This window comes from Mercurialis annua, linkage group LG4, assembly GCF_937616625.2.
Source record: "Mercurialis annua linkage group LG4, ddMerAnnu1.2, whole genome shotgun sequence".
Lineage (NCBI taxonomy): Eukaryota > Viridiplantae > Streptophyta > Magnoliopsida > Malpighiales > Euphorbiaceae > Mercurialis > Mercurialis annua.
The window spans coordinates 36,850,683-36,870,433 of NC_065573.1; the positions used below are offsets into that span (position 1 = coordinate 36,850,683).

General features: G+C 32.6%; 3 protein-coding genes across 13 annotated transcripts; all 3 read right to left on the bottom strand.

The window, feature by feature from the left end:
- Positions 1 to 97: 97 nt before the first annotated feature.
- On the bottom strand, positions 98 to 2,518 carry LOC126678119 (protein At-4/1). 2 transcript variants are annotated; one of them, XM_050373002.2, is made up of 9 exons: positions 2,466 to 2,518; positions 2,175 to 2,261; positions 1,885 to 1,990; positions 1,585 to 1,640; positions 1,414 to 1,491; positions 972 to 1,045; positions 758 to 891; positions 564 to 659; positions 98 to 365 (listed from the first exon to the last, which is right to left on the bottom strand). In XM_050373002.2, exons 2-9 carry the CDS (start codon positions 2,235 to 2,237, stop codon positions 205 to 207), a joined length of 768 nt encoding a protein of 255 aa, XP_050228959.1. In that variant the 5' UTR covers positions 2,238 to 2,261; positions 2,466 to 2,518; the 3' UTR covers positions 98 to 204. The 2 variants fall into 2 exon arrangements, with proteins under 2 accessions (XP_050228959.1, XP_050228960.1); XM_050373003.1 differs by lacking the exon at positions 2,466 to 2,518 and adding an exon at positions 2,378 to 2,401.
- Positions 2,519 to 3,128: 610 nt separating this feature from the next.
- Positions 3,129 to 4,375, bottom strand: LOC126678051 (uncharacterized). Its single transcript, XM_050372919.2, has one exon. The coding sequence runs from the start codon at positions 4,221 to 4,223 to the stop codon at positions 3,588 to 3,590; it is 636 nt and encodes a 211-aa protein (XP_050228876.1). The 5' UTR covers positions 4,224 to 4,375; the 3' UTR covers positions 3,129 to 3,587.
- A 1,480-nt stretch (positions 4,376 to 5,855) lies between these two features.
- LOC126677527 (uncharacterized) lies at positions 5,856 to 18,885 on the bottom strand. Of its 10 annotated transcripts, none has more exons than XM_050372196.2 (18): positions 18,613 to 18,881; positions 18,429 to 18,512; positions 18,051 to 18,244; positions 17,860 to 17,964; positions 15,843 to 15,961; positions 14,309 to 14,387; positions 13,727 to 13,738; positions 13,538 to 13,603; positions 11,847 to 11,915; positions 11,695 to 11,751; positions 11,329 to 11,406; positions 10,078 to 10,175; positions 9,953 to 9,998; positions 9,639 to 9,766; positions 8,214 to 8,322; positions 7,868 to 7,930; positions 6,924 to 7,001; positions 5,856 to 6,347 (listed from the first exon to the last, which is right to left on the bottom strand). In XM_050372196.2, the coding sequence occupies exons 1-18, from the start codon at positions 18,725 to 18,727 to the stop codon at positions 6,150 to 6,152; spliced, it is 1,698 nt and encodes a 565-aa protein (XP_050228153.1). In that variant the 5' UTR covers positions 18,728 to 18,881; the 3' UTR covers positions 5,856 to 6,149. The 10 variants fall into 10 exon arrangements, 9 of the variants coding, with proteins under 9 accessions (XP_050228153.1, XP_050228151.1, XP_050228149.1 ...); XM_050372194.2 differs by having other exon boundaries at positions 15,843 to 15,943; positions 18,613 to 18,878; XM_050372192.2 differs by having other exon boundaries at positions 6,936 to 7,001; positions 18,613 to 18,878.
- Between the last annotated feature and the right edge of the window lie 866 nt (positions 18,886 to 19,751).

Sequence of the window (19,751 nt, forward strand, 5' to 3'; positions counted from 1 at the left end):
CAGGAAATTTGCCTCACCTTCTCTATGATCATTTACATCAACCAAAATATCATTAAAGCAATACGGTAGTACTCTGATAATGTTCAATTATCAGCCCTTTTACTGTTAAAATCTTGAACTGATCAATGAATGGATAATGGAAGTTGTATGTACAATGAACATCAATAGCAAAAAGATATAAAAATTGGAAGATTACCAACATATTCAGTTGCTACAATCTAATCCAACTTCTGAATGAGAAAGTTTCCTTTTCAAAATCTCATTTTCCTTCCGTAATTTCATAATCTTTCCTTTGAGTGTTTCAACAAGACGATTTGAAGATGTGTCTTGCTTCTGTTCCCCCAGCTTTGTTCTGCTAATCACCACTGCAATTTACCAGAAAACAAATAGAAATAGTCATGTCAACTCAAACTGTTATAACAGAAAAAATATAATTGTTGCTTCATACATGTACCTCAAACATCCGATTAACCTGAATCAAACTACACTTCCTATAATAATACAATAATAAACGCATACAGAATCAATTAGATAAACGAGGCGTGACAGGATCATATACTCACGTTCCTTTTGCAAATCCTGGAGTTTCTTGCTCAGCTCATTTTTCTCTTCATATTCAACCAGGAGACAATCCTTCAAATCCTGAGTCTCAAGATTATCTGTCACATTATCACTAATGAGCCTACAAATCTTCAAACATAATATGATATAACGCAATTATTAAAGTAAAAATTTTATCTCAAATTCTGAATCTCACATTTTGATTCCACATCAAAACGGACTCGTTCCAACTTGTTGGCTAAAGTCTGCACATGATTTTTATGTGCTGCTAAATCTTGACGGAGTCTCATTATGCTTGATTCACTTGTTGCCTTCTCAACAAGTAACCCTCTAACAAAACACAATAATCATTGATCAGAAAAGAACTGAACATGAATGGCAAACATAATCGTAGTTAAGAACACACACACCTTAGTTGGTCCTCTAAGCCTCCAACCTTGGCTTCATATTCTCGTTTCAGCAATTCCATAGCCTTCTTATGTTCCTGCTTATATATTATCCACACTTGTTAACCAAGGTCTACTGAGTGTATCAGCCATTGAAACCAGCCAAAGTTTATAATCTACGTTAAACGGATTTCATTTACGTTTCCGGAAATGCTTCTAAAACTCGGTTCTATATGTGTAAGTTATTCCTGTAAAAGATATAGTTCTGTTGTTTTTCGTTTCAGCATTTCCATTGTGTTTTTAATACATGAAGTTCTTCCAACCACAAAAGTTCAGATTTTATAAAAAGAAAATAATCTGATAACTTTTTCCTTTTAAGATACTTTACTGTCTATAGATAATACAAGAATGACTAATTTATCAGAAAAGCTTATTGGAAAACTAATTAAGTATAAAATAAACATACTTCTTCTTTCCTATGATTCTCATCATTCAGTCCTTTAACCTCCTCCTTCAAGCTTTGATATTTGATACGGCAATTAAGCTGTATCCATTAAAAAAAACTACACAATTTGAGCAATATAAGAAAGAAAAATTAGAACCGTCATTATGATAAACAGAACTATGCATTGCATACTTCTTCAGCCATTTTATCAAAGGATTCCGTGTACAGCTTCATCAGTCGCTCATTTTCTGGAAATGCAATTCTAGAGGGGTAAGAATATAAGAACTTAGAGATGATAAGATTACGGGACTGTTTAAAATGAATGTGAGTACAGCAATTCTATTCAATTGAATTGAACTCTTCAAAATAATGTCAATATATTTTAGCAAAATATAAAGTTTCCATACATGAAAAATTGACTAATAAGAACTCAATTCTACTAAATTCTTGCATTTCTAATTCAATAAAAAAACAAGTAGAAAAGCAATTGACCTTGCTTCAGAGTTAGAAAATTAAGCTCAAGAGCCTCTCTTTTCTTTATTTCTGCATTCCAATTTGATCTCAAAGATTGAGTTTCTGTGATTCCACTCTTGAAATCCTGAAAACCCAAATGTTTCAATTAGATTTTTTTTTTCCTTCGAATAAAACACATACCTAAAAATGAACCCCCCAAAAATCAAAATGCCATTCAATTCAACAGCCAAACATAAATTTTTGTTTTCATTTGTTTAACTTTCTCAACAACCAAACACAAAAAAAAAAAAAAACGAGAAAGAAATTACCTCATAGATTTGATCAAAACTAGAGAGAAGTGAATCTATTTCTTGATCACTTATCACACTCATTCTTTTCAATTTTTATTTTCAAACCTGAAATTGAAAAAAAAAAAAAACAATCACATATATTAACCCATCATTTATAAAATTATATACCTGATAATGTGAATTAAAAGCTTAAAGATCAAGTGATCATGCTATATAATTACGTTTGGAATTCTAAGAAGTAACGATCATGAAATCATATATATTTTTTTTATTATTCACTGAAAAATTAACTAATGACGATAAAAATACCTTAATGAAATAGAACGTTTTTTTCCCTTTTTCCCGCTAAGCACTTCATAGTTCCATTTAAACGTTTCGATTTGAGTTTCGCTCTTATAGATATAGTTTACACTGCGGGCTTAATGGGCCGGGATAAGGTTAACACGCTGACCCATTTACGTTGGCCTTGATGTTCAGACGTCAAAATATGGAAAAAGGTATAAAAGGCCATAATGTTTACCCCAAATCTCATTTGGCTCGTTTATGTTTTTTCGGATCTCATTTATGACCCTCGTTGTTCTTCGGTTAACAAAAAGAACACATGATACTGCGGAAAGATCCATTCTCATTAACTAATTGGATATCGCACTCTTTTTCTGCCATAAGATTCTAACGGGGCATGACTTTTAATAAAAGCGGTAGAAAAAAGATACAAAAATGATCCTAATGTTTATTCCGATTCTCATTTAACCACTTAATTATAGTCTTGATGTTAATAAAATTTATATTTTAAACACATTAAATGTCTCGTTAACAAGTATATAATGTGGCATTAATTTAAGAATTTGTATTGTAACATATGATTTACTGTATAATTTAGTAGTATAAAAAAATTGGACAGCACTATGTTACAGTAAATTGAGGAAAGTGCAATTTGAATAATAATAATAGTATCAAAAATTAGCATAAATATGAAGAATAGGGATTGGGAAAATTTACTCCCCATGTCACTATGTTGCAGCATTTATTTTCTTGGTTAGCTAACGATAGTACATTAAATTCTGTCCCCTACAAAATTAAAAATTTGTTTTTTTCCTCCTTCTAATATTACAATTATAATATCTCTAACATATCAACGAAGTTAAGAAAATAAGATGGACAGCCACCTCTTTGACCGTCCAGCACTTGTTGCCTTTGATTATCTATTTCCGACATTGTTCTTTTATCTTCCGATCACCGGATATTTTTTCAGCTTTTGCACATCTTGCATTTTCTAGTTCCGCTATTTATAATTGTAGCAATAGTACAATTAAAATTGTTGTAGTAGCTGAACAATTTAATATCATGTGGAACATTGACTAGCTATCTAGCTAGCTAGGCATGGGCAGCCCGTGGCCTACATGCTGTCATTCTGACCGCCGGAACATGCCTCTAGGGCACCGGAAACTGAGGTGGCCGAGGTTTAATCCGTTCTAAAGCTCGTGGATCAACATCTTCCCTTGTGCCACAAGTAATTGAATGCCCCATCCATAACCTTTTCAAGAAATTCTTGTTCTTTCTTATTACACTATTACTAAAACCAATATTTGATGATGATGATGATGAAGTAGTAGTAGTAGTAGTAGTAGTAGTAGTATTACTAATCTTTTGACGATCAATATCTCTCTGAAATAATTTGGTATAGAATTTGTTGCTACTCGACACTAAAAGGCAGTCGAGTTGCTCCGAAATTCTCTCAACTTCGTATGCATCAAGAAGAGAATTATCCTCCGTATGTACCGGACTTGGGATTTGCGATGATGTTGATGACGATTCTTGGTTATTCGAATATTCTTTGATCTTTTTCGCCGCTTCTAGCTTGTATCTTGATGGCCTAAAAGCTTGATTATGGTGATGATGATGATTTGTTACATCAAATTCGCGTATTGATTTGCCTTCCGAGCCGGAACCATGTTGATACCATGCCCATGCAGCTGCCTTTACAACAGTTAAATCATTAGCAAGAATAGTGCTACTTCTGCGTTTCTTTTTCTCCATGAAAACGGTGAAAGGTGCAGGAGAAGGCATGGTGAAATATTGTTGTTGGAATGTGTGGAAATGTTGAGCTCCACGCCAATAGATGGGAAATTTGGAAGTTGTTGGAGTACTATTTAGTGTTTTAGGTGTGAAATTTTGTTATTGAAGGAAGGTATCTAATCTTTATAGGAAGGATAATATTGTTTGGTTGAAAATTGGTAAGTTGTGTTGTCAAGAATTCAATAAGATCATTCAATTTGCAAAATAAGGAATTGGCCCCCCACTGTAATTTAATGACCTTTGTGTTAGGTGAGAGTTAGGGTTCTAGGAGTACAAGTTGCATAATGCACTGATCAAAGAACCTGCTGGTTCAACCGGTTGAACCGAAGACCAACCGGTTATCTAGTCCAACTAATCTTTATGAACTGAATATTCGAACGACTCCGATTGGACTATATTGAATAGAAAATCTAGTCCAACAGGATTTGACCGTCAGAGAAGGACTGATCGAGTTTCAAAAAACTGATGAACCGGCCAATTATTTATTATTTGACAATTTTACCTTGAATTTCTTGATATTGAACAATTTTGTCTTCAATTTTCTGGTTCTGGGCCATTAAATTTGTTAAGAGGGACTCATACAAGCTATGCCTTTTTTATTAAAAAAGTTTACTCAAGTCGTTAAACTTATTGAATTGAGTATCGATGGCCTCACCGGTTCGGTCTCTAAAATATTGGTATAATGTACCATTCTTGTATTATATCACCAAGGTGGAAAAATGTATTGACCAATGGAAAAGCAGAGATAAAATGATACGATTAAAGAAGAAAATAATAATGAAAGGAATAAAGAAACAACCGAGATAATTGATGGTCAGGAAAAGACCAATCCCGTCCTCAAATTCCATACCTCTCTACGTATTAGTTTTTATTTTGTTGTCTAATTTGTCACTATCATTATGTTCTATCACTTAATATAGTCATCTATCACTGATAAGAAGAGATCACAAAATTAAAAGATTTGTAAAGAGGAAATACAAAACGGTTAAGTAATGTTAAAATAAATGATAAAAGTGTTTTTACCAAAATAAAAGAAGTTAAATGAGATATGAATTCATTAACCACCAGAAGTCTTTTTAATTAAGTTCTTTCTTGGTTAGTACTTTTGTCACCTCTTTTTTTCTGGATTTTTTTCTAAATATACCTCACTTTTTGAAATTTTTGCTAAAATACTTCTTTTTGATACTTTATTAGTAGATTATTGGTAACTCATTGGTAGATTAGAGGTAAAAGAAAATTTTTGCAAAATTTTCAAAAAATGAGGTGTCGAGGGCAATTTTCCCTCTCTTTTTTCAAGTCTACTCTACATTTTATTTTTTAATATTCATTTAGTGTAATTATATAAAAAAATCTATAAAAATTTAAATGCAAGTTAGAATTTTCAAATAAATTGTTAAATAGAAAAAATATAATTATATCCGTAAACTCACAAATAATCAATCAACCACCAGAATTTAACTTTCACATGAAACCCTAATTATATCTTCATTGTCGATAATACATTCAAAGACTACACTCAAATATTTAATTAGCCAAATGAAAGTTCTTTAAGAAATAAAGTCGACCATAGAAACTTTGATATATATCAAATAATCGATTAACCTAAAAACTTAACCATTTAAGTATGTCTCTAACTAGAATTTCATTATATATGGTACAAATGAATTTTTCCAACATTTTCTCATTTGAGCTGAAAGAAGTTCTGGTCAGAAGCATTCATATTGCTATGGACCCAAAACTTCTCAAATTCCAGCCCTTATAATGGGTAGGATGCAAACACATTAACAAATTTAACCCAAAATACAGAAATTGCAACAGAAGGGAATATGGCTGAATTCCCAATGTTATGATAGAACAGGTAACCATCAAATTAGGAGGTGTGCCGTATCTGAGCTTGAACCATGTTTACGATCAAGATCACTTGTGTTTCCTACTACGAGAAATTTCACCTTCAACGTGCTTGATTTCATCATTCACCTCTGCCAAGGAGACTTTTCCAGATAGTATTACATTTCTGACAGCATTTTCACTATACAAGCTAGAAAGACGCTTTAAGCATGATAGGTATTCAACCTTTACTTCAGGGGAATCAAAAATCGGTCTTTCAGAATTGAACTGTAAAAATGAAATATAATGTCAGAGTAATTTAATTTTCATGATTTGCATTCTTAAATAAGGAGTACACTATCAAATGAGATCACCAATGGTATTTCTATCAATGACTCGTCAAATGAATAATTTGTTCAACCATAATTTAGGCATTGTTACAAAACAAGAGAAGCACATAACATTCAGGCGAATAGTGTGAATGGACAAACTAAACGGAACATCCAAAAATCAATGTTCAAACATAAAAACCAGAATCGGATTTCAATTTTAGAAATATCACAGAGATCGATATCAAAGGATATACTATGTAACTGTTTGCTAGATTTATACATACTCTCCTTGGTGTACGATTCTTCATTTGCATGTTTAAAAAACATGCAGAAAAAGACAGATTTTTACAACTGGCACCCAAGTCCTTCACTATTCTGAAGAAATTCATAGGTAAACCCATAAATGGAGGACATATAGAAAAGAAAAAACAAGATTGAAAGAACCCAAACAGGACTAAAAGCTTAACAATCGTAACACTCTCACTGTAGAGTCAATAGTTTGACAACAAAATAAAAATAAACGGCCATGTACCATAGTAAATACCTCTTTGTAAGCAGAAATGCATCGGAGAAGAGCATTTTCAGCTCCAACTGTAAATTGATGCTCTTCCTGATGGACAATACAAGAACACAAACAATGTCATCAAGCTGAGACAAACAATTAGAAAAGAATGAGCAGCAGCACATGGCTGCAAATACAAATTGGAAGCAATAGAAACTAAATCACTGATTTAAAAGTTCAACTTCTAATGCTAATATGAGGAACTTAATATGGGATACTTAGATAAAACATGCATCAGTAACAAAGTAGACTTGTTAATACTATGACTCATCGAGTGTAGAATAGAGATGCAAGTATTAAGAATAGCAACTGAATATAGAACAGAGATCCATGTATCAGAAAAATATCTAAAAGAATATTTGAGTGAAGGCACTGTGTCACCGAGTGTAGAATAGAGATGCAAGTGATAAGAATATCAACTTAATATAGAACAGAGATGCATGTAATAAGAATAGAAGCCTTATAAAAATAATGGTGCTATATACACAGAACGAAAATAAGAGAAGAAACAAACAAAGGAGAGACCATCTATCTTGTTAAAAAGGTTCTTTTTTAGCAACAGGTCTTTAGGAAAAAACAGGACTCATGCAAAACTTATGCTGTTAGGAGCCATTTTGTATTTTTCGCTATCCTTATTTTAGGAAATTCCAATGAAGAATTTCCATTATGCCCGGAGAATCCCTATATACGTTCTCTACTCTTGGCACGATTTTACAATTAACACATCCTTGCTGCGTAGCCAAAATTTCCATCAAAATATCATTTAAATTTTAACCATCACAGTGATGCCCAACACCTCAATGAGAAGTTCTTTTATAAAAACAGAAGTATGTACGAAATTCTAAATTGGTTTATCATCAATTATATCTTTCAAATTTGGCAAAAAAAAAAAGATTTATCTTTCAAACACTAACCGTCGACTTTTGCAGCTCTTGTTTTTTGATCTCCAAAAGCCCAAGAGAGTCTAGTGATTGCATCTGCGACAACAAAATTTCCATAAATTTATTGCAACCTCCAGCATAACAAACCTCCAGGTAAAGAAAAAAATGTAACTCTGAAATTATTATTTTTATCCTCAAGGATGATGGGGTATATAAAAAGAATTCCATCTGAAACATAGCTTAAGAAGTGAAGAAATTAAAATTAATCAGAAAAGGAGCCTTTCACGTTACATTAAACAAGATAGCCTTGGTTTTCCTACCACAGGGTTCATTTCTAAAAACTAAAAGTGCAAGAGTTTGATCAATTGAAGGAACCAACCAGAATTATCAGTGCTGCATTCCCCTCTCTTCTAGAACCTTCAGATGCCATATTCTTTTTCCTTCTGCCTTTCTGATTTTCCAATTTATATAAAACATTCTGTGCTATCCTATCAGGCAAAGAGAACTGCATATGACTAGTCTGTAAGAATATGCGCAGAAGAAATATGAATTCAAGAAGAAGAAAATAACAAAACAGCTGTTTTCTAAAAAATAGAAAACTGTATATACTCCTATCTTGAGTTTATTATTTTGATTCATGAAAATGGTGTGAACATCAACTTTGATAGGATCAAATCACTAAAACAAATTTGACTAATGATATACATTGGAAAAACCGGTGTATAGTAACTAATGGTACATCCCTTTTCCAATTTACAAATATGAGATAAAAGAATGAAAAGTAATGTTCACAAGAATCAAAAACTTAAGGTAAAGTGGACACTAAAACTCTAGGATCCTCAAATTGAAATAGAAAAAGAAATGAGAGAAGAAGAAACTATTGATATCAAAGACAGATCTTCAGATTGTGCTATTGAAACTTACTCCAGAGTTCAACAAACCTCTCCCAAAAAGGCACTATGCTTTAAGCCAGGATATCCTGATTTCTTGAAACTATTCTCACCTCCTAAAAACCATTAATTCATCAACTCCACTAAGGGGTTCCTAATGGATGTGTCATCGATTTTGATGGAAATATTGTTGTAGTTTCAAACAAAATTTTAATGGCATAGCCAAGGGTGTATGCGATTTTAGCACAGTAATGGCATACAAGAATGGTGCCAGGAAAGGCAATCCAAGACACAGCTACAATCAAATCATGAGAGCCAAATTAAGAAATGCTATGATAGGACAGCAGTGCTAGTAGAAGTCCCAAAATCTAATCAGTCATGAAAGCAATAGAATCCCTTTGGAATCCCACTGCCCTTTAAAACTAGACAACACAAACACCATACTAATTAACAAGATATTCAAGACTGCATCTGATATCTTTCCAAAGTAAACCTCTTCAGCAATTTATAGCCCATAATCTAGTGACTTTTAAATCATAGTTGATTGGAGAATAATCAAAACAGTCACCAGTTTCGCCATCTTGATAGGCGTTCCACAGGTAAAACAAGCTGATAACACTCAGTTAAGTTTCTCCTTTGAGTAAACAAGAGTAAAACTGAACAATACAATGATTACCCTCAGTCAACCACCAATCCTTTTTGTTCGTAGTTTAGCCTCCTAAGTAATAGTAATTTGTGCATTTAACCAGTGATAGCTCCAAGTACAGTGGAATTATTGAGAAAAAAAACTTCCAAGTTTTGGTAAGACGCAAGGAAGAGAAAGAATAGAATGATTTAAAAAAACATAAAACAATGTTATTAATACTCTAATTGTTATTTTTGCCAAAAAGTTTTAGGATATGAAAATGACAAACCTTGTTGAATTGTGCAAAAGATCTTTGGCCTTATCAAGCTCAGCAACCGTTTCAGAAATGGAAACCCCTCTAACTCGACTTGTGTTCAGCATTGCCACCCTGGCAATGTGAAGCATGTTAGCACCAATCTGCCCATGGAGAAAGAACAAGTTTCATTTGAGAGTTGTGACTGTTCAAGAGATACATAGCTTTTATAAAAAAGTTGATAAGGGGAAATGAATTTGAACCCAGTGTCACAATTTATCCTCAAATGAAATCAACTCTTTTTTCAGTAAATATTAGTTTCTGAATTAAAGCGCATCCAAAAGTCAAACCTGGATATGATCTTCAGGAAGTTTAGATTTCCGAGTCTCCAAACACCTAAATAACAGAAAATATTATAAACTCTTGGATAGTGACGTCTTTCATTCTACATGGTTACTGTGTCAGTATATAGTACCTTTCTAGAAGCTCTCTTGCTTCTTTTAAGCTACCAGCTCCTTGTAAAGTCAAGGCCAGTCTTTCAGCTGCTATTACAGTGTCCATAGAATCCCATCCCTGTCTTATAAGACAGGTATTTAAGTAATGAACTGAAGACTGCCACAGATAACTATAAGGATACAATCTAACAGTGAAAAAATAAGATAAAAGGCCAAACGGATTTGAATGATGCAGCAGAGCTATTCAATTGAACTCTTTTTAAATTACTTAATTGACTTTATGAAAATACGGCACAAAAAAATACTTGAGTATTTTGTTTCTGAGCATTATAGATCAAGAAGCAAACAACCATCATACATTTTTGAAATTAAAATAAAATATTTCAATTCTTGATTCGAAAAGGATGTCCATCGGTTGAACCCAAGAACGGGGACCACTACAAGCTACTCCCCCAGTAAAAATGGAAGAAGGAAAATTTGGAGACCACCAAATTTTTAAGAAATGATAAATTTAAGTATTCAACTCTGAAAGGCAAAACATCAAAAAACTCCATATGAAAATCAGGTCTGATGAAGAAAGTTCACATGATATCTGTAGAAAGGAAAAAATTATAAAAGAAAAAAACAACTGTCTGAGGTTAGTGGAGAAACGGAATAAAGGATGAAAATCTATTTTTTTTTTCTATTGAGGGTTATCCGACCCAGGTAACTTGAGATTAAGGCTTTCTTAAGTTGAATTCTGAGCAAGATAACAATAATAATTGAAGCCTTACCCAACATTTTCAACTATTAGGAGAACTGGTTATTTGACATAAGTATCAAAGCCTCTATGATGGAAAAGGTTAGAATTTGATCCTTGGCAACCTCATTTGGTTAATTAAAATATTTGAGCCCAAGCTGAGGTGGGCATATGTGCTTGTTTGTTCATGCTTCAAGCCCAATTGATATTTACATGTCGGGGTGCATTAAGATGATAAAATTACCGTTGAAGCTTCACCCAACAACTTGAGCTAAAAGGTGAATTGATTATTTGACAAGTTCCATTTTCCTTTAGAGAGTTGTGGGTGTTCGGGCTGATATTCTAAGTAATTGACTTGCTTAATGCATGCAAATGACTAGATGTAAGAGTTTTAATCGCAAAGGATGTGGATGCCTTTTACAAGTAACATGAAGAATATAGAAGGTGGGAGAATTCTGACGTTGAAACATGTCCCCGTTAAAATAGATGTTAAAAAGAAAAGTATTATTTGCAGAAAGAAAATAAGCCAAACCTTTGACAGTTCCATAATATGCAGGATCTTTCTCTGCACGTTCTCAGCTTCAGCAAGACGATTGGATTTCATATACATCTGAATAAGACCAAAATTTAGAGAAAAAAATATTTGGGGAATACTTTTATCCAGTTTCTTTCATAGGAAAATGCTACCAACATATTCGGACCAAGATTGAACAAATATTCAGGACGGGCAATAAACGTGGTTCAAACAAATATATCATATTATGTTGGTTACTCCAAATGATTTCTTCCAATGTATTTGATTTCATCTCTGTTAGAAGAATTCTTATAACTGAGCTTTAATCATCATGGAGGGACATTGTATTTTGCATATAAAAAAGGAACCATGTCAGTATAGAACCTGTGAGAGATATCGCAATCTCCTTATGCACAAATTTGACTCCCCTTGGCCAGCTCCCTGTATAGCCAAAAGTGAAATGGAAGCATATCAGTACCATTAAATCAGAAGAAAATGCAATACCACAAATTAGGCTTGAGCAATAGATCAAGGACCTCTAATATTTGAATAGAATCTTGAATAAGATCTTCAGCGTCCTTTTCTTTTCCTTGCAGATACAGCACCTTGTCATCATAGAGCAATTTATAAGTTGATTAGAAAGTGATAAAAAGGAAAGAAGGCATAAAATGGAAGAACATCAAAAGATATAGATAACAAGGAGGAAGAAATTCTTCTTAGAAGAGTTTTATTTTTGGACCTTACGACTGATTTGGCCCGTTGCAATCACAATGTCAAGTTTTGTACTTCTTCTAAAAACACTTGCATTCTATACTACGAAGTGAAAATTTGGACCATGATGCGAAATATGATGGACTGTATGGTCTCTATGCTAGTTCCCTTAATTTTAGACATGTTTCAGTAAAACAAATGAATCCAATATAGACGGTGCGCCACTAAACTCCTTAAAACAAGGCCTTTCTTTAGTTAAATTTCAATCATTCAAGTCTTAACATAACCATTAATGCAAGTGGAGAAAGTATAGTTTTCTTTTGTTTAAAAGAAAAGCAAATTTACAACAGGCAAAGCTTGCATATTAATAGATTGACCTGCTGATATCACAAATAACATATCTCTATTTACTACAAGGACATAAGTTACTAACTTTGGTTTGAACTAAAACGGAAAAAGTAGAGGATGTGGCGTAGCTTGTCATAATCTCTACGACCAATTAAATTTTAGAGTGGAGCTGTAAAAGATAAAGCAGAATGAGCATGCCTAATCAGGTGGGCTAAGTAGGCCACAAAAAACAGTCGGGAAAAATAGTGATGTTTAGACTAGAGTAAACTTTAAAATTGTTACAAGTAGTAACACATCAATCAGCTAAAGTGACTTAAGGGAACATTCTCATAGGGGGGAGCTAAAAATCAAGATTGATTTATCAGTTCATACAAAGTTTAGTTTATGATAAATACTTATGAGAAGGAAAAAATTGTACTTATAAACGAATAGTGCATATGAAATTACATCTTGACAATAAGTACTTCAAGCTGACTCTCAAAGAAGTTTTCTTTATGAATTTGACAAAATGTTCAGCAAATCTATGTGAATATTTACAATTTATAATTTATAGCAAAGCAAAGCTCATTAATCAAATTTAACTCTTTCACTTCACTTGTCTAGCCAGAGAAAAACCTTGAAAATTTTGGTTTTCCTCATCTTCAGAACCTAATAATAAATCCATGACTAACAATTTATCAAACTCAAAGCTGTCAAATCAAACAACATAAGTGTAAGAAACCACCAACAGTTCCATGGTTTTAATACAGAGAAGAATCATATCTAGTAATGTGCTATCTATAATAACACTCAAAATCCAAATTCTTATCAGCTAGAATCCAATAAGCAGACCAACACAATATGATAATTAGATTAATTTCAGGTATGGGCATTAAAGAATTTTGTTTTGGTGGTAACCTATAAAAGTTTAATGTATTTTGTGATCTTTGATTTATTCTTCTCCAACATTTGTATTTCATAAAGAATGATGAGACTGTATAAAGCAACTTTTCCCAGAGTCTGAAGTTGGGTCTTTGCTATGGCTTTAAATAAACATTCAATTATTTGCAAAATGCAATTTGTTTAACGCTGCAAAATACAATGAGCAGTATAGAAACAATAGTAAATAATCTTGATAAATAAACAGCAACAATTGTAGAACAGAAAAAAAAATAGCAAAGAACTTTACTGTTCCAAGATGAAACATTGTATCTGCATAATCAGTATGCCCATGTCCTAAAACACGCCTCTTTATCTGAAAGAATACAATGCAATTTTAGGCATTACAGCTTACAAGTTAAACTAAGCTGAAAAAAGAAACAAATTTACAATCTCAGAATGGCTATCTTGAAAAATATTTAACAGCACTTGTCCGTACCTTTAAAGCGCGCTGCCCATAGAAAAATCAAAGGAAAAAGAACCAGTTCAGCAATTTTCAGAAAAATAAGAGAATTGATCAGACTTTTATGCAAAGTTTAGTAATAGACTGAAATAATATTCCTTGGCCATAGGAATACTACTGGTTGCGCTTAAAAGAACAAATACAATAGCAGACTAGATATCAATTGCACAAATACAGATTTCCAGAATGTTATTAAGTTCCTGCACAGCTCAACACTTCAATGCAAGAGAATTCAATAATACCGCAAAATATCCAGTCAATAGAGACAAGCTCGTAAAAAGCCACAGAAAGATAAAAGAAGATAAAAGAATTTTAAAAATGCATATAAAACAAAGGGTAATATCCTTGTTGCTGACTTCTTAAGTTTTACCATATGACTATAAAAGGCAAGTTATTACATCTCTAAAAAGGCAAGTTATTACATGCATTCTGATTCTTGTTCTACTATGATTTATGTGATTCATGCCCAGTCGAAATCTTCGGTAATAAGATAATAGGTAATTGAGTTGTGACTCAATGTATGATATGCACAAAATATAAAAATAATAATGCCATTACCTCGTAGCATTGACGAGCTTCTTCTAGTTTGCGTTGCACAAAATTAAACTGTCCAAGGTTGTGAAAGGCAGCCCCCACACTGCAAAAAAACAGAATTGCTTCCATTTTAACAATCACGGAAATGTTGGAGACAGCTGTTCAGTTATATAAAAGCCATAAGTTAATGGATGAAGCATATATGCTACAGAATCATACATGAAGTGTTTGAATCAGAGTAAGTAGAAGCCTACAAAAAGATACAATGTTCTAATTTTATCAAAATTGACAAGGGTGGAAAACCAGGACTAAGCATTGCGTGAAGGGAAAATAGTCATTGATCCATGGGTATACAAGTATGAAATGCTGCATATTCTCATATAAATTTTCAAATGGGACAAGTTTGGGGTCATCTTATACGTGATTCTCTAGCAACACTAAATGCATGTATTCTTGGCATCATTCGATAGGTAATAAGGTGAACATTTTAGTATATAATTAGATTTTCAATTAGGGGTTTTTACCTCCATTTGTACAGTAGGTGACAAGAATTAAAAGAAACCTCCAGAAGAGCAAAAAGGAATGATGAATGTTTTTTGTGAGTTGAACTCGAAATCCCTACTTATTTCATAAACATGAAAATAATAGAAATAATGCATGCATCCGGAATACAAGGCTACTTTGTCAACTTAATCTAGAGTCTTGTATATTTTCAGAAGACCTAATGTATTTCTTCATTAAAAGAGTTTTTTACTAGTTGTCAGGAATTTTTGTCCAGACTTCCAAAACAAGGGAAAACGGTGAGCGTGGAGAAGTTGACGATGCATTATGCATTATGGTCGTATTGTTACCTTAAACTAATTACGTAGTTTTATTCGGTAGGAATGTTGCAGGTGCGTGTCTATGGGTCCATATACAGATATTCTACGAAATTTTCATTTCTCATGGACAAAATGATGTGTCTCGCATTCAAATCCATTAACTGATCATAAAATACATCAGAGCAACAATTAAGCACCGCGCTATGCCCTATGCCCCCAAGTCACATGGAGAGCAGTCTGACTAGCACATGTCCACCAAACAGAAAAAAAAGAATCGTATTGCTCAAACATTCAAAGAGTGAAGGGAAAATGTGGAGTCTAGGTCTGCACCTCTCAGACCTTCAGAAGATCACTTTTCATACTTAAGAGAATCACACTTTCTTGTTAGCACCAACAATCACTGTCAACACCACACATCAACTTTATCACCCACAAATATATAATCTAAATATGCTACTTTGTAAGCAAACCTCCAATGACCCTTTTTTTTTGGAGATTCCTATTGAAGACTAAGTTTCATTCTTTCAACCAAAAATCTCATCCTAAGAACCTGCAGTTCACTCAACAGATATTCTACAGGATGGGAAGACCACAACATTTTAATGATCATTACTTAACAAACTAAACTGATACAAAAAAAAACAATCAATTCCAAATATTTAAAGAGATTTGATGATTATGACAACTGAAGCTGACATTAAGCAATTTCACTCTGATAAACTATTAACAACACATACCGTATATCATCAGGACCATATGATGCCTCCAATATTTTGACAGCCTCCAAATACAAAGGTTCTGCTTTATCAAATGCCTTCTTGACTCTGTACAACTCTGCCTGAAAGAATAGCAGAATCTAACACTTCTTATTTAGTCTTTCAAGAAAGACATAATCTGGAAAAGTATTTTGTAGGAACCATTTGATGTCTATTTTATCTTTGTCACAACTGATAAATTGTAGTAAATTAAACCGTGCTAAATAAATTGTAGTAAATTAAACAATGTCAAAGGCTTTTCTTTGTGGTTTATAATCAGCATTTAAGAAAAACATCGTCAACAGATTTAAGAAAATAAAAAAACGAGATTTAGGAAGAAAAGAATAATGAACTGAAGTTCAAAAAACCAGGAACACCCAAAAAGAATCTGGAATAGCCAATTCAAACAGAAGCACAAGTTTCAAGAATATAGTATGCCTATACTTCCATAATCAGTAGAAACCCCTTCAAACACTGCAATTCCACACCTAAAAAATCTACTAAAGAAGGAAACAATGGTACTCAAAATTTCAGATAATGCTCCTATACTCCCCTCCTTTTGGACATCTAAAATAAAACTGTAATCTCTAAGCATAATGGTTCATAGTAGATAAAGAAACTTGAGCCCCGAAGTCATAAGCAAAGAAAAGAGGCCCCCCATGACTCCATAACATATAATTAGCCATTATAATCTGATATTTATAGTCTCTACCTGAACTTTTTTCTATAACTGATTTCAACTTCAAAGTACCAGCTACTCATCGCATATAAAATCAGGCATCCACTTAATTGTCCAACCGAGAGATCTCCATATCTAGCAGAACGGACACCTCATTTAGCGTAATCACTATCATGGTACACAAAGTGTATACTTTAGTCAGGAATTCACAAACCAGATGTCCTTTGGAATCAACATTCTCTTCCTATCTCCTACACTACTCTAATTGCGAAAAATGGGAAAACCACTATGGCAGACAAGTTGCTCTAAGAACTGATCAAAATCTCGACAGTAGTCCACTCTCCTCCAATCTCCTTGTTTAGCCTGAGATGTAGACACATCTAATTTTAATCAAAGGATGGGGAGAAAATAACTATATTTTGATCTAAAAAAGTTAAACTGTTGTGTATTTCTGGATCTACATGAAATGAATTTACTAGGTTAATCCAGCCATGACTGTCTTGAGGATAGTTCTTAGTTCTCATCGACCAGATCAATAAAAACCACAGGACCAAGCATTTAATTTACACAAACTTGAAGGTAAAACAAACCTCGAATTATGAGCAAGCATCCATTTGCTTTGTGACCAGACATTATTAAATTCATAAATCATCATCAAACTAGACAGTGATTCTTACTATGTTAAAAAATAACTTTAGGCCTCAATAACTAAATCTGTTGTTGCAAGTTAAGATTTAGGCTCCAATAACTTCACTTCCCCATTGTTAGAAGTAATTCACTCGAATGCTGAGATAAGCCTTTACAAGGGAACGTTTCCACCAGTAACTAACAAATGAAAAATGGTAAAGCATTTAACAGAATCTCACCCCACTCTTGCCCTCTTCCTCTTCAATGCGGCCAACTCTCAGCAATATTATAGATATTTTGAGCGATGATAATAATCATAGATCCTTCAGAAATAGCATACTTAGTAGGTCCAACGAAGAAAAGGGGAAAAGTTTCCAGTCCATGTAAAAAACAAAACTACTTTGACAAATATAATAGCCTAATAAAAACTATTGCTTTAATAAACATAAAAAGAAAATAGGAACAGCTTTGCATCAGAATTCAATACCAAAATCAGTTTGAACCTTGTATTTCCTTCTTAGTCTTATACACATTAATACAAAAAAGGATATAAATAAAAGACCGTCATATATGAATCACAAAAAAATTATCCAGTTGCATCACCAAGATTATTACGATTTTCAAAGTATAGTAGAATTAAATATAAATGCGTGCATTATAAACTGGTCCATCAATAGCAGAGAGTAGACCCACCAAATTGTTGCAAGCAGATGCAACGTGAGGATCTTGATTTCCAAAACCTTTTTTAGCTTCTTCCAGAGCAGAACAAAAGAATTTCTCAGCTTCATCCACCTTTCCCTATAGATAAGTAGAGTCCAAAGAGTGTAACACAATATATACTTTAATATAAATAATAATTCGCAGCATATATCAACTAAGCTTGCCTGAAGGAAGTATTCCCTCCCATTGTCGGTAAATATTCTCCATTTAGAAGTGTGCTCATTGGATATCACAGAACCATCCTCAACTTTGCGTAATCCAATTAAATTATCCTCTTTTGATTCGGTTCCAGAACCACTTTCATTCGGTGTATCTGCTAATGCTAATACAGGATTGACATTGATCCCCAGAATAATTGCTGCAAATAGAAAAATCTCACCATGACATCAGCAATTTCTTACTGATAATAAAAAATCTGAAATCTAATCAACTAATACGGCTGATACGAGCATGAAGCAACGTTAATTGCATCATTAAATTCACCGCATTATATTTCAAACATATATAAATAAAATAGATATTAAAATGCAACAGAAAATTACCAGCTGGTCCAGCTAAAATAGTCCAAGGATGCGAATCTTTAAATTCTGCATAACCGTGTTTACTATAGGAAAATCTTGATTTACCTGTGATTAATGCAAGCGAGAAAAATGAAATAATTCGCAAGAATTAACAGTTATCATTGAAATAATTGATTATGGAAAATTTGATTAAAAGAATACGTACTTGAGAGTGAATTGACAGAATAATTGGTTGTAATTCCATGAGAATTTATAAATTGATGAGAAGGAATTCGAATCCTTCTTAGAAAATTTGATGTAACCCGTCGCATCACGTACATTTTTTTTTTTTTGATATGATTCTTCTGAATTCTCAAATGAAAAAGCTGAAACGATACGGGGTTTATGTTCGGGTAATCTACAAAAATCCCTCAAAAATACTATTGTCTTGTGTGTTTACCTCTGCTTTTTTCTTTTGGCAGAAATCTCCCAATTAAATAAAAAACTTTGCAAAATTCCCTCATAACCCAAATTAAATTTGAAAATAGAACAAATAGGACAGTTATGCCCTTCTCGCACAAACCTGTAGAACAGGTTGGATAAATATAGTGCGCGCGTGAATGGCACCAAGAGTGTGATAGGGAGAGCTCTCTTGTTGCTATTATGAATGTGGGCACACGTGGCATGTGAAACGGAATAATAGGTCTTCTTAATGTTACTTATGCTACTAATTAGGAGCTACTAATTCTTTTAACTTTTTGATTTCTCTGTTTTCTCTTTTAAGCATCATTCTATTATTTTTGCTCAGATAAGTATAATATTTTAGCCAAATTATAAAAAAAATTCATTTGCTTCAGAGTTTTTTAATTAATTTAAAAATAATTTTATTTTAGATTAATTTATTTAAAATTCACACTTTTTATATCATATTAAATTTATTTAAAATTTATATTTTATTTGCCTTCGTCTTATTTCTATTTTATATTATATTTTTGTAAATTTATTTTTATTGTGTAATTTATAACAAACTAATTTTATTAAAATAAATTAATTTTAAATTTACAATTAATTACATAAAAATTAAATTTATATTGAATTGACATTAAGTTTATTGAATTGAGTTGACATTGAGTCGTCATTGAGTTGATATTAAGTCGACGTTGAGTTGATATTAAATTACATTGAACTGATATTAAGTTAATTTTTAAAATTATAATAATCTACTAAAAAAAATTACTTTTGATCGACATTTATTTTATATTAAGTTTACATTAAGTTGACATTGAGTCGTTATTAAGTTGACATTAAATTTACACTAATCACCATGAAAAATCTTAGATAATTTACTTTTAATCTACTATTATT